Below are 15,629 nucleotides of genomic sequence, written 5' to 3' on the forward strand. Positions count from 1 at the left end.
GAATTTTAAAATAAATTATTTGTTAGTATCTATATATTTACACGGTACATATTTTTAATTTGATTCTTATGAATGAAAATTAATTTAATTTTCATATGTTTATTTATTTTCAATTCAATTATATTGTTGTTTGTCACTATTATAATATTATTTGTTAGAATTTTAAGTTGATAATAGTGATTTCAAATATAAAATATAATATTTCTTATTTCTATACTTAAAAATTATTTTTTATTTAATTTTCATAACCATAAATAATTGGTATCACTATAAACAAATGTCATTTATTATCACTATGTTAACAATTTATATGTAGTGTGACATTTAACTAAAATTTAAAAGTGTTTTCAAGGATCAAAATGATAATAAGTAATTAAGTATAGGGATCAAAATGTCACTAAATAATTAAATTCAGATATTAAATGATAACAAGTTATTAAATTTAAAGACGAAATCAAAAAGTTAACTTTTTGACATGAGATAGTCATGTAGATGATATATCAGAACGGCTAGATGTCATATCCCGAGAATGCCACGTGGACATAGTTGTTTGAGTAATGGAGAAAAAACTAAAAAACTGATCATAAGACTAATTTTTCACACTTTTCGTAAAGTTGGAGACAAAATTTTAATTGTCCATCTTCCAAGAATCTAACTGTTAGCGCTCAATTGTTGAACGATTAAAATGAGTATTTATCAAAAATAAAATCAGAACACACTTACTCATTCTAATTTTTAAATTTTATAAAATCATTACATTAACATCTAGTTCTATAATATATATTTTTTTTATTGTTATCTTAAAATTAAAATAAAGAATATTTTATAAGTTCAATAAGTTAACTAGTTGACTTTTATAATTTTGAAGATTAAATGAATTTATTTTAAAGAAAAAAAAAATTAAGATTGCATTTAGTAATTATTTGATATACATTTATAGATAGTAATAAATAAATAAAATGACGTTGAGCAAGTAAAGAGAGAGCAAAATTTGGGACATTAACTTTATTGATTTATATATGTTTTTGTAATATTAATGAATTTTTTCGTTAAATTATTCTTGATTAAGAAAGTTAATTACTTACTTTAAAAAAACAACAACTTAACACATCTATTTTATATCTGATGGAAGCTTGCTTGTGGAGCTTCTATGGAGGCTGGATCTTTGAGCTTCAATGGGTCCTTTAATGGTGATTTTCCACCATGGAGATGCAGCGGAAGACAAAGGAAAGGAGGTGAGAGGAGGCGCCATCCATTAAGGAATAAGCCATGGAAGAAGGAGCTTCACCACCAAGATGAGCCTTGGATAAGAAGCTTGGAGAGGATGCTTCAATGGAGGAAAAGAAAGAGGGAGAGAAAGAGAGAGGGGGGAGCACGAAATTGAAGGAATAAAAGAGGGAGAGAAGTGCAACTTTGAAGTATGTCTCATAAGACTCTCATTCATCAAAGTTACAATAAGTGTTACACATGCTTCTATTTATAGACTAGGTAGCTTCCTTGAGAAGCTTTCTTGAGAAAACTTCCTTGAGAAGCTTCTTTGAGAAAACTTCCTTGAGAAGCTAGAGCTTAGCTACACACACCCCTCTCATAACTAAGCTCACCTCCTTGAGAAGCTTCCTTAAGAAGATTCCTAAAGAAGCTTGAGCTTAGCTACACATACCTCTCTAATAGCTAAGCTCACCTCCTTGAGATGAGAAGCTAGAGCTTAGCTACACACCCCTTATAATAGCTAAGCTCACCCCATGACAAAAAAACATGAAAATACAAAAAAAAAAGTCCTTACTACAAAGACTACTTAAAATGCCCCGAAATACAAGGCTAAAACCCTATACTACTAGAATGACCAAAATACAAGGCCCAGACGAAGGAAATACCTATTCAAATATTTACAAAGATAAGCGGGCTCATACTTAGCCCATGAGCTCGAAATCTACCCTAAGGCTCATGAGAACCCTAGGGCCTTCCCTTGGATCTCTAACCCAATCCACTTGGAGTCTTCTACCCAATGCCCTTGCGGGGTAGGATTGCATCATTATCTACTATAATTGAGTTTGTTGACCAAACAATAATTTTTCTCAAAATTATCACATTGTATATTAATGTATTGTATATTATTATTATTATTATTATTATATACCATATAAATAAATTAGTAAACTAAAATTACACTATAAACAAGGGTTAACACACTAATCAAATCTTCCACTGCATTGTGATTTAAGTTCGACAATATTTAAATTTTATTGTAAATATTAATTCTCTAAGATGGATGGTTCTCTGACCGTGCAAAGGGACATGTCTATCTTTCGTTTAAACTTTTACGTATAAAAAAATAATATTATAATAATATATTCAAATATTGATATATTTTATACTATCATAAAAATAATTTCATTTGTATATTTTATATTGTAACAATATAATTATAATTATATTATATAAAAGCAAATAATGTTAAATTATTTCTATTTTATGAAATGAAAATAATAAATTTCTATATATATATATATTGCTGATTATATTTACATTTTACATTGATATCAGTGAAAACAAAGTCCATTTATGATGGAAAACAACATTGATATATTGTGAACTGGAAGAAGAGGTTTCTAATGCATTTTAATAACAAAGCATGTACCTGAAGAGCATATGGAATACATGCTTGTTACATCAAATAGAATCATGAACAACGGAGTGAAAAACAGCTCCTCTATGTGTGGCTAAGGTTTACCAAATAATATAGGGATCTCTCATTTAGACACCAAGTAAAGTCTCAATTCAGCATAGACTAAATCATGTTATAAGTCCAAATAACTAGAATTTATATATATATATATATATATATATATATATATATATATATATATATATATATATATATATATATTTATATAAATTAAAATAACATAAATCTTATTTTCATAATTAATATCAATGATCTAAAATTTATTCCAGTAATTAGGCGATACTAATTCTAACCAGTATAATGAGTTTATACTCCACTGAATATTCTGATATGACAAAGTCCAACTGTATCGTCTCCTCCTGAATTGCATTTTTCTATTTACTTGGAAAAATGATATTATCGCTTGATTTGAGAAAGAAAAAAAATTTGGCTGTCTGCTTGTTAACTTTAAGCCAAAATGATATTTCTGCCTTCAGCAATTCTTTATTTTGAAATGTATGTGCAGTATTCAGCAAATATGGAATCCCAATACTGCAATGCAGTGCCTTGATTCATACCCGCAATCACATTCATTGATGGAGCTTGTAAATTAAAGAGGATCGTAGGGGGATGCCTTTAAACAAATTCCAGCTCGCTCTTCAGAGAAGCACATGGAAATCAGGCCAAAATTTTCCGTATATGCAGCATTGAACCAAGCCCATTGTTATATCCACTCCCCTTTTTCTTTTCTTTTCTTTTGTTATCCTATGTATCCCTTGTATTCATACGTTGATACATAACCATTACTGTGGAATGTATTTTTCAAAATAATATTGTTTTTGACATTTTGAAACATATTCTCCATTACAATTTTATTTTTTCAAAATATATTTTCTAGAACACTTTTTCTATGTTCTAGAAAGTATTTTTCAGACGGTTAAAAAATTAAACTATGAACGTAGTTTTAAAAATATTATCTATGTTTTAGAAAATGTTTTTTAGAATGTTAAAAAACATTAAAATACTATTTGCGAGACTCTAAGAGGTGTTTTGTTGCAACAATTTGAATAAATTTAAGATCTAACCCCATACGTTGCTGTATATATAAAATGAGAGACATTAACAGTATCATGTGAGTGAACAAACATAAAACAAGTTGAAAACATAAAAATAATATATTGAAGTTTGGAGGATAAGAAAACCTAACATTAGGGCAAAAGATCAGGTAAGAGATGAATAAAGGGAGATCGGAGCAAGAGATCCAGGGAGATGGAGGGAGTGAAAGAGACAAGTGACTGTGATGAAAGAGAAAAGAAGATCTAAAAAGAATATTATTTAAGTAATTAGATTTAAAAAAGAAAGAAAATATACTTAGCATAAAAAGAAGTGAAAATAGCAATAAGCCGAGTTAATTATGGCCATATAAGCAAGTATTCATAATTTGCATGTATCATCAGTCAGTCCACACAGGTATAAATATAAAGTATGCTAAGTTGCTAACGGTAAGTTTTTCCAATCTCATGATCATAGATTATGCAGATTTATTCTTTTAATTATTAACAGCAAGTTTAACGGAAGCTAAGGGCTCATTAAAATAATGATATAATTAGATATAAATGATAATTATGGGTCTAAAAAAAGGTAGAAGTACAAGGTGTTTACATGCTTCCCAAATTTAAAAATAGTCAGACATTTAATATTCTGAGATTTACAAAACATGATTATGTGAGCTTCTATTATCCTTAAGTCCTATTTGGATACAAGCCAAAAGTTTTTTTAAAAGCTCACTTTTGGACTTTTAAGAGTTTTTTTTATAGAAAAACTCTCGGAAAAACCCCTAAACTTATCCAAACAAGGCATTTTCCCTACGTAGATATTGTTCCGCGACACAGATTGACAGACGAGTTAAACAACGACGTATGCAACTACTCAGATCGGTGATGTCGAGGGAAACAATATAGTGATATCCACTCTAATTATTTTTTTTAAAAAATCTGAAATATCCAAGAGTTATTTAATTTAGATTCTGATAGTTTCAGTCACTAAACCTATTTGCTGATATGAAGTTTCTTTATATGTTTTTTTTTCATATATAAGATTAAAATTAAAAAAAATTATTTAAAGAAGAACCCAACTCGATAGTAATCATTTGGACCGGCCAATTATTGATCTATTCACTCATCTAATTGTGTGTTTCACTTAACTTATTTTTTTTTAAAATATTTTCTTACAACTTTATAAAAATTTATCAAATAATATTTTTTAGCAATTAATTGATCACTGAACAATCGATGAACCCACTAAATTAGTAAAATTTAAGTCCCATAATGATGTGAAATTAATTGATCACTGAACACCCTAAATTAGTAAAATTTAAGTCCGATAATGATGTGAAATTAGTATAATTGACAATATACTCAAATATTAATTTAATTTTTCCCAACGATTGTAATTTTTTTCGGTGAAACCCAACGATTGTAATTAATACTGACAATCCAAAGTATTCTCATTAAAAAATTAATCTTTAAAAATATGATAATGTATTGAAGATAGAATTTAATCTATATATAGATCATTAGTATAAAACATTTTTATACATATATCCAATAATATGATGTAAAAATGAGGTAAATTTTTATTGAATGTCTATATAAAAATATTTTACAAATTGAATTCTTATATATAAAAATTTCTCTTAACATTTTAAGTTTTGAATATGCTTTTAATAATTCTAATAAATATATTAGATTATTGTTAATAATGTAATTTTTTTATTAATTCTAGTCTAACTTTTTCTTAAAATGTGCGTTAAATAGTTTTTAATTCGTTGATACTTTGTTAAATGATGATGTATTGATGTATTACTTAGAATATCACTTAATCATTACATGCACTATAAATTTAGTTTAAATATATTTTTATTTCCTGAATATATCATTTTTTATTTTAATTGTTGCAAGTATTTTTATTTGAGCTTTTTGTTTTCTTCTAATTTTTTAAAAAGTTATGCTTTCAGTTCTTATCATAATGGTATTCCACTATATATACAACGATGATTTAGCAAAATATATATATGCCACTCGGTACTCAACAGTGCCGTGCACTTAACACATTGACAACCTCATTCCTAATTACACATCACACACTACCCACCTCCTTTTCTTCCCCTCTCCTTTTCATCACTTCTCTTCTTATTGTTTTCCTCTCTCAAATAGCCGTAACCCAAATGAGTTTCTAGCCATATATGGCCGGTTATATCATTGTTTGAACACGAAAAGCACCATATACTATCAGATAACTTCTGATCTAGTGGTGTTGGACGTTGTCCACCGATATAATTAATCGTTCCATTTATTATATGATCGATAATTTTTTAGGAACGAATATCTTTTTCAAATTGGATAGAATCAGTGTTACAATATTTGATATATATACATCAATTCAATTCATTAATATTTGGTGTACGTCTTGCGTGATTGAGTAGCATTTATGTTCAAAGAAATGATAATTACGTCATGACTTAAAAAGAATTCCAATGAGGTAATAGCTAGCATATTTTGTGTACATGCTTTTACAATAAAAAAAAGGGACAAAAAATTTGAAAATAATATAGTAAGATGATAGTGAAATGAAGAAAGGTTAGAGAAGATAGACACCATGGAAAAGTCTAAAAATAATACAAAGACATCTAAAAAATGTGTACAAAGAGCTGTTTGTGCTAGATTATTGATGAGTTTTCCGTGCCGCAATACGATAGTTGTTGCGAGGAGGATTCACAGAGAATAATTGGTTAGTATCAAAGTCTTATTTGGATTCTCATTCTTTACTTCCTTCCCCAAGTAGATTTAAATACATGACACTTCATTCTCCTCTTACGAGAGATATGAATATTTTACCGTTCTTCCCTCTAAAGTTAAAAATTACTCTTCCTTCCCCCAGTAGATTTAAATACATGACACTTCATTTTTTTCATGAATTTTCTGTTATAATTCCGTTAAAAAATTATTCTTAAAACATCATTTATACTACCGCTCCACCAGAGATACAAATATTACACCATTTTCTTTAAAACACAATTCATATATCATGCTCAATCAATTAATTAAGTTAGACTCTATCGATTAAAAAAGTTTTATTTAAATTATTATTACTACAACATTTACATAAAAGTTACAGTACTTAAATAAATGCTTTTGAAGACTTGCTGGAAAGCATACGGTTGAAGGCAAGGATGAGTCAGAAAGTTAAATTCAAAGGTTTGTCCTACTCACTATGGATAAATACTAGATAACCCAGCTTTATGGTCCTTTGCTTTGCAGATTTATGTAGTAATTGCTGGTCTGCGTGTGTGCGTAGGGTGTCTGTGGTTTTTTTATCAGTTGGTTTATGCTGTTTTTAGTTTTACTTGATAATGTATGCAGTAACTATGTGGAACTACTGTCCAGCTTTTGTTATATGGCATAAACGGTATATTCTGTATTGTTCTGGTTGGGGCATCTCTCGTGACACAATCAGTTTTATTATCTTAAAATACTAATTCTCTTTGCCTATAAAAAAGAAAAAACTTAAATAATTAAATGCTTTAATAAATATTTAGCTAACGTGTCAAGTTTTTATCAAGACACTAGCATGGGACAAATTAAAGATTTCAACAATGAAAATGACTTATATCACTTATAAGTTAAAATATTACTCCTTCGGTCCATTATAATTATTCTTTATCATTAATAATAAATGAAAAATTAATAAATAAATAAAAAAGAATAATAGTTTCATAAAATTAATTTTTTTTATTTTTTTATATTATTAATATTATAAGAGACATAATTGAAAAAAATAAATTAATGTTATATTAAAGATCTTTATTTTATAATCATATAGGTGTGTGTTATGTATTGTTTAATCATATAATGTCACATGATTTATTTTGACACATCATATGATTAAGTTTAATTTTTACAATTAAAACTAATGAATCTTTTTGCAAATTTTGATATTTTTATTTTATTTTTAATTTAATATTTTTTAAAAAGACATTTTAATCCCTAATTTTCCTTGTTCTAAACCTAATCTTCTTTACATTCTATCAATTTTTTCCACCGGCATCACCTATTTGAGTATTGGCTCCACAAGGCCAACAAGCAGAATATATATTCTCATTTAACCAAGTTGAGCGACTAAATCAACAATTTAGTGTAGTTTGCTAATATGTGATTATGATTGGGAGATTATAGGGATTCATTAGTTATGGAAGGAAAAAAATAAAAACATGGAATATTTAACCAAGTGTGAGAGATTTTAAAACAATAGAAAACTATTTTTAATGTTTTCAATTGAAGAAGTAGATCGAACACATAGATTCAAACTGATGTGTTAGCAATGAAGAATATGCAAGTGATGAAGAACACAAATGGTTAGTGTAATGTATGAAAAAACGTTTGGTTTAAAGTGCGGCACCAAAAAGATGGAGGTTATAAGAGCTCTCTTATGAATGTTGGCCTCGTGGAGTAAATTCTCATATAGGTGACGACGATGGAAAAGTTTGATAGAATACTAGAAAAACTAGATTTAAAATTAAGAAGATTAAGAATTAATTAGATTAAAGTGTGTTTTTAACATTAAATTAAAATAAAATTTAAAAATAAAAATATCAAATTTACAAAAAGATTTTTTTATTTAAATTATAAAAAATGAAAAATTAAACTTATTTGATTATCATACTTACAAAATAAATCACGTGTTGTTATTATATGATATATGAATTCACAATACATAAAACACATTAACATGATATATTTTAAAATAATACTAATTAAAGATAACGGATTATTCTAGGACAAATGATTATTATGGGGGCGATGGAAGTAACAGTGAATAATGACTAGAGAGGATTGTAAACAGAAACTAGAGCAATATTCATGAACTCCTCGTCCGATTCCAGTGCACTCATTACAGCTGGCGAAAGACACACTTCCAAATCTACGCTTCCTCCTCCTTCATGGCCTGGGTATGATGTTACTTTTCCATCAAATTTGTTGGCATACCCACTTCTAAGTGCAACTGCCTTTCCCATTCCAAACTCATTCCCATACATGTTGAACCTGGGTGAGCTACCCATCATCACACAGTACGGGTCAAAATAACGACCAAGATCATATATCAGAGGACTCTCTAACCACTCTTTGAGCGTTTCCAACACCGCTCTGTCGTTATGGTTTACAACCGATTTGTGCAACTTCCATGCTGCCCAACCTATACCATTCTCAAGCAATTTCCCTGAGGTGGCGGTTCCTGCATTCAGTGTATAAATTGAGTTTCCAAAGTACTCCTGAGGCAGTGGTGGTTCCATTCTTGTTCTGTTGTTTGCGGACAACTTGCAACTTGTTCTTTGATCATACGGCAAGCGCCGCGCACGAGTTATGCATCTCCAAACAAGTGCCGATAATGATTGGAACGATGAGATTTTGGTTGTGTTGCACTCCGAGTTAGCCTTTGCTTTCAGTTTTGCAATAGACTCTGCTGAGAAGTGGAAGATTCTCTCTCTCAGCAACGGTGTTTCATATCTGTTTATAAAATCGTCGTGATGTTTGAAGGGAAGGTTGATTAATGGACCGCAACCCTCTGGAAACCAGCGATTGTGAATGGGTGGGTGCGAAATGGGAACATCATGTTCATGGCCTTGAACTTGAAAGATCTGAGACCATGTGTTGAAGAAATTCCAATAAGAAGTGCCATCACCAAGAGTGTGGTTCATGGAACAACCTATGAAAACACCATCCACAAATTCAGTGACTTGGACGGACAACAACGGCATTGTGTGACCGTCATGGTTGACAGCTTTGTGGTGGTCAAACAATGATTGAACAATGGGTGGAACGTCAACGGGAGAGAGGATATCAGATATGGTCATATCTAAAGTTGCATGGATGAATCTGGCTCCATCACTGTTGTTGCAATCAACGAAAACAGCATAGAAGGGAGGGTCATGGGTTTGGTGGGTGACAAGGCGACCAGCCAAAGGATAGAAATGGAAGAGGGTGAGAGAAAGAGAGTGCTTGAGCTTCTGCAACAGGTTCTCTATGAAATTATTGTGACTAACAAGTGGTGATGAGGGCTTCTTGAAGAGAAGGCCCTTTTGGATATAGTGAGCAGACAACATAGCAATATCCCAAGGTGTTAAGTAGCAGATTTGGTTTGATTCATGGTTGGAGTGCTGCGGCTTGATGAAGCATTCTGAAACGCGCTCAACAACTGGAGGAGTACTCATCGTCCTGCAAAGAGTTGATGAAGTCAATGACCAATATGCTATTGCCATGGTTGTATATATACTTGTAAAAATAACTGTTTGCGGAATCTCGTTTTTACAATGCTTTTCTTTATATTTTTTTATAATTAATAAAAAGACAAAGAGGAAAAGTGTAAACAAAATAATGAAATGGAAAATAAAATAAAATAAAGAATATTATAAAAATGATTAATTAAGTTTTTAGTAACTATTTTTTTTTCAAACTTTATTTTGACGAGTGAAACTTCCTCAATTTTTTAAAAACTTGATTTTAGTCCTTCAACAAACAAAAGAAGTTTAATCGGTTAAGGTTTATCAGTTTTTCTTTTCACTAAGAATTTTAATTCTTAAATTTTAAAAAAATTCAGTTTCTTAAAATCTTAATAAATAAATAAAAATAATGAATTCAAATTTATTTAAGAGCTAAAAATTAAATTTCAAAAAAATTTAAAAACTAAAATTAAGTAAAAGGAAGTTTTTAATATGTATGCACATATATTGTACAATTTGAAGTGAAATTTAATATTATACAAATTATTTTGTTTTTAAAAAAATCATATATTGTAAATACAACTATAGCATGATATTTTTTCAGTAAAATAAGATAATTTGTACTCTTATTCTTTAAATAAGATTTTATCTTTTGTTTTTAGAGTAATGATAATGATACGTGAACACTTTTACAAATCATAGAATTTATTAATACTTATTTATTTTGATCTTTTTTTTCTTATCAATGAGTATTAGCATTTGTATCTATGCTTCTCTCTCTTTTCCTTTATAGCTATATATTTGGATAAATACTAGTGTTATGGCTGGTAGGTCCTGTTAGATATTTAATTATATTTGGATGGAACGTGTACTATGTTTGGTGACAGCTGGCCTATTCGTCACTTTGGTTCCTTCCAGCCAATCAAAGCTTGACACGTGGATAGCTTAGCATTCACTAACAGCTTACCGCTCTGCGCGGTTAACGGCAGCAGCGAAATGGAACGTTTAAACGTAACTGCATGTCGTTTAAATCTGCAAGTATTTTTACGTATTGACGTCAAATTTAAATCTTCCGTCATAACGCTCAGCAACTCCTTGAGCTCGTTTTCCATGATGGGCATGCGAGCTTTAATTTTTGTTGCACATTAGCATGTGCTTCTGTGCATAATGGACCCCCATCATTAAAGCTGTTATGACGGAAGATTTAGTTATAGGTGTCATATATGCACTCGTTTTCCTTGTGCATAATTTTTGCTCCATAACTTGACATTAGTTTGGAGCCTTTGCTTGTCGCAAATCCATGCATATATGACACCTATAACTAAGTGCGTGTTTATAAAATAAAGTTAAAGTATAAAATTTTAAATTTTACACAAAAATTATTTAAAATTAATTTTATTTAGAGTCAAGTCAGAATCAATTCCAAATTTAAAATAAATTTTAAATTCTTTTTTGACATGAAATCAAACATATAAATATTTATCTAAAATTAATTATAAATTTAAAATCAATTCTCAAACATAAAATCAAACACACATAGAAAGTCCCAAATGAATTTATAGAAGATGATGGGACCTAGATAGGCATTGAAGAAGATTGAAGAAGATGTGTTGCAAGGATCCATAAGTGTGTATTTGGCCTACTGTTACAAAGATCAATGCCATACTTAATTAATCTCGTTTTCTTTTTAAAAAATTCACTGTAATTTTGTCAGTTTTTAGATTATAAATTCTTGATTTTAATAATTATAGAATACTTTTATTTAAAATTGTGTTATGATTTTTATTTTTATTATTATGAATAAATCTCTAAAAGAATTTTAGACAAAATAATTTATTATAGTAGTTATTTTAAGAATGATTAAAGACAATTAAGTAAAAGTTTTGAATATTTATATGCCAAGTTATTATAACTTGTGGCTAAAAATTCTAAATATTAAAAAAAATGTTACATAGTTAATCAGAGTTCTCTCTGATTGACAATTTTTTTTTTTTAAAAAACTTTTTAATACTTGATTTTACTTCACTATAACTTTATCAATATTTTTATGGTTATTACCGTCTCTGACTGAATATAACAATAAAACATATAATAAAAACTTTTATATTATTAGTATCTTTTGAATTCTATAAAATAAAAAATTAAATGTATTAAATAAAAACATGAAAAATGATTCAAAATATGACTTTGCAGGGGGATAATACGTTGATGCTATACTGCCAAAATTATAATACATATAGTAACAAAAGTTAATAATTAATAATACGTACTAGATGAAAAGAAGCTATAATTATCAAAGGCAATGTTTACTTACTCATTACTCCAATGATGGGCAAAGAAAAAAGAGAAGAGAGGAGAAGCCTCTCTTTTGTATCATAAAAATCAGCTGAAATTGAAAATTATAATCTTTCTGAAACATGTTCTAAGTAGGAGCGTGAGGGTATATATAGTAGGCTTAACCTTTTGTTTTTGTTTTCAGGTGTTGCTTTTCAATGAAATAAAATAAAATGAATATGCAAGATTGATATACCTGCGTGTGAAAGCTGCCGAACTTTCCTTTTTCTGATTTGAAGCAGCTTTTTTTTTATCTACAAGCTCTCAGGTTAATTATCATTACCTGATTTTCTCACAATTTTCTGTCTTTCACTCTAAAAAATCTTTCAATGAACCACCCTCCTTACATGATTAAATTTTCTGAATTTATAGGCACTTTGATTTTCTGTCAATTTGAAAATGGTGGTCATGGAGCAGGTACAAGTTGAAAATGGTGGCGACTTGATGCAGTCCACGCCAAAGACGCAGTCTCTACAGTCATTATAGGTTGCACCCTTCGATTTGTTTCGATTAATATACCTTATAATAATTAACTTATATGTTGTGCTACATCATCATCATTGACTTGGGATTTGGCTATTTCCATTTACCTCTACTTCAAGCGCTTTCTCTTACCTTCTATTCTTCTCAGAGTTTGTAATTCATTCCTCTACTCACACGCACATTCTCAACAACATGGATTAAAAGGTCGAGAAAATGGTATTACATTCCTTCATAAGAAAACTGCATGCTTTCAGTACGTGTGAGGACTTAAATTAAAGTTCATTTGAAATAAAGTAGCATTCTCTAGATGAAGTTCCGATTGGACAAATTGTACAACTATATATTGTGCTCGGTTTCAGCTTTTTCGTTTCAGTTTGAAAAGGATTGCACCAATTTGCTAGCCAATAATTCTCTTGTTGGGCACCTATGGAAAAGCAGTGGAAGCCATACGTAGAAAAACAATGCAGCTTCTAGTATATTCAAATTGTTGGCTACTTGGCTGATGATTTAATTGCTATTAACATTTAACAATAACTGACAAAAACGTACGTCTATGACTCACTTAGGTTTAAGTCCTCCCTAATGTGTCATGTGTACAAAGAACTTTCTTCCCGTAATAAAAACAGAAGCAAGACGAAAGGCTTCCAAAATCAAATTGGATAAATCATTAATTTGGTTATAATTTTTTCAATGAATTGATTCAGGGTTCTTCCCAAAATATCTTTCTCAAGTATAAAAAAACATGTTAGAATAATTCTCCTTAATATGTTCCAAAAAATGTTTTTGCTTATCAATTTCCCTCAAATTCTCCTTATAATAATTAGAAGGGTGTGTGCAACAAATTCTTATTTTCAACTTCTATTTTTCTTAGAAATTCTACTTTGCTTACAATTGCAGGCTCTATTCATTTTTTGGAGTTATAGAGAGAAAACAACCAAAAAACATTTCAACAAAATAATTAGTTTCTTTGTCAAAGTTGTCCAGATGCAATTGTAGATGTAGTTCTTTTAGACAGAGATATCGCTTGCCTTACAGACACTGACACATACATTAAGAAGGATTGAGAACATAAATGTTGTTGATGTTGCTATATTGTACTTTAATTTTATTAAGCCATGTTTTTTATTCATCTTTTTGTAAGATTCAACAATAGAGTTATTTGATTTATGTGTTGACACTTTAGTGTTTAAACTAATTTAAATTTAGTTTTTGTTACATTTTTATTCGATATAAGTTATTTTGATACAAGATATTGATTTGTACTATTTAATTGAATGTTACTTTTGATTACATTTTATTTTATACAAGTTAATTAATTTTTAAATTTTGAATGTGCAGGTTTAATTTGTACTATTTAATTGATATATGTTTAATAAAATGGATCTAATTTTAAAAACATAAATAATAATAAAAAATTGTGAAGGAATAGCGCTAGCGAGGGATTTACGAGACAGTAGGCAAGGAAATGACCAGAAACAATTTGCGAGAGGGATTTTTGAGGGAAGTGCGGGGGATGATGTGCAAAGATTGACGAGCAAATATCAAGGGATTTGCAACAAATATATTTGTGAGATTTGCAACAGAGTTGCAAAGGAATAATTGCAAGGGATTTTCAAGGGATGTATAATGTCGCTAATTATATTATAAGTGCCTACACGAGGTCATCCAATTAGCCAGAGAGATATTAGCAAAGGATTGCAACGGAATTAGAGGCCGATTAGTTTTCCTTTGATGATATACAAAACAAAGAAGAGAGAATGAAAGAAAAAATTAAACAAAAAATATAAAAATAGATATAAATTTGATTTAAATACCTTTTTAGTCGTTACGTTTTAGTATTTTTTTATTTTTAATCCTTAAAAATTATATTTGTTTTATTTTTTATTCTTAAAATACTTTAGATACCACTTTAAACAATTTTGTGTCATTACTTGTAAGCATGCTCATTATAATTATAGGATCAACATACATCCTGTACGTATACAAGTTGAAAACTAGTGTCTCAAATGTTTGCAATGGATTGTTTGAAAAATTATTGACCACACTGTCACTATCCACCAATGTGCCTTAACCTGGAAAAGCTAAGAAACAAAAAAAGACATCCCATATATGCACTAAAATGGATACGAGGAAACTTGGCCAACCAAAAAGATGTTTCATGTGTCAAATTCTAGGTCATTCAAAAACAAATATCTTAATAGTAGTGGAATTATAAGATGAAGCCATGAAGAAGCATGCACTAGGCCAGTGTAAAATTACATGATGAAATTAATAATGACAATATGAATCTTTGGGTCTGATTGATGCATATCGAGATACAACACAAGAAGAACAACACATCACAAACCCTTGAGTTATTGGATAATTTTTTGGTCTTGTATATTGTTTTAGTGGACAATGGACAACACAAGAAAAAAAATGTAAAATTCATCAAAATAAATTTTTATTATAATTATCTTAATGTGATTGATGATATTATTATTATTGTAAACTAAAATATATTATGAAATATATAAATATTTTATAATATATAATGCATATTATTATTATTATTATTATATATTTTAATATATCTTATAAAAATTATATATATAAAAACATAATAATATATACTATATATAATATTTTATTACATATATATACTAATATATATTAATATATAATATTATTGTATTAGGTGAACATAAAAAATATGTGTATTATATTATACTTACCGGAGGCCGTAAATATCAGTAAATAAAAAAGAGGCAATAAAAAAAACTGATTTGATGAAAAAAGTGCCAGTTATTAAAAAAATAGAAAAAGTGCATAAGCGAGATAATGAGATGGGAGAAAGAGAAAAGAGAAGAAAAATGGGTGTTTTGATCTAGG

The 15,629-nt window shown here is 29.0% G+C and overlaps 1 protein-coding gene across 1 annotated transcript; it reads right to left on the minus strand.

The window, feature by feature from the left end:
• Positions 1-8,385: 8,385 nt before the first annotated feature.
• Positions 8,386-9,960, minus strand: LOC100787228 (HXXXD-type acyl-transferase family protein). Its single transcript, NM_001317452.2, has one exon. It carries the CDS (start codon positions 9,930-9,932, stop codon positions 8,547-8,549), a length of 1,386 nt encoding a protein of 461 aa, NP_001304381.2. The 5' UTR covers positions 9,933-9,960; the 3' UTR covers positions 8,386-8,546.
• Between the last annotated feature and the right edge of the window lie 5,669 nt (positions 9,961-15,629).

This window comes from Glycine max, chromosome 4 (assembly GCF_000004515.6).
Source record: "Glycine max cultivar Williams 82 chromosome 4, Glycine_max_v4.0, whole genome shotgun sequence".
Lineage (NCBI taxonomy): Eukaryota > Viridiplantae > Streptophyta > Magnoliopsida > Fabales > Fabaceae > Glycine > Glycine max.

What these genes read in the sequence shown, in the direction of transcription:
- LOC100787228 (NM_001317452.2), bottom strand. Translation starts at nt 9,932, where the DNA reads ATGAGTACTCCTCCAGTTGTTGAGCGCGTTTCAGAATGCTTCATCAAG.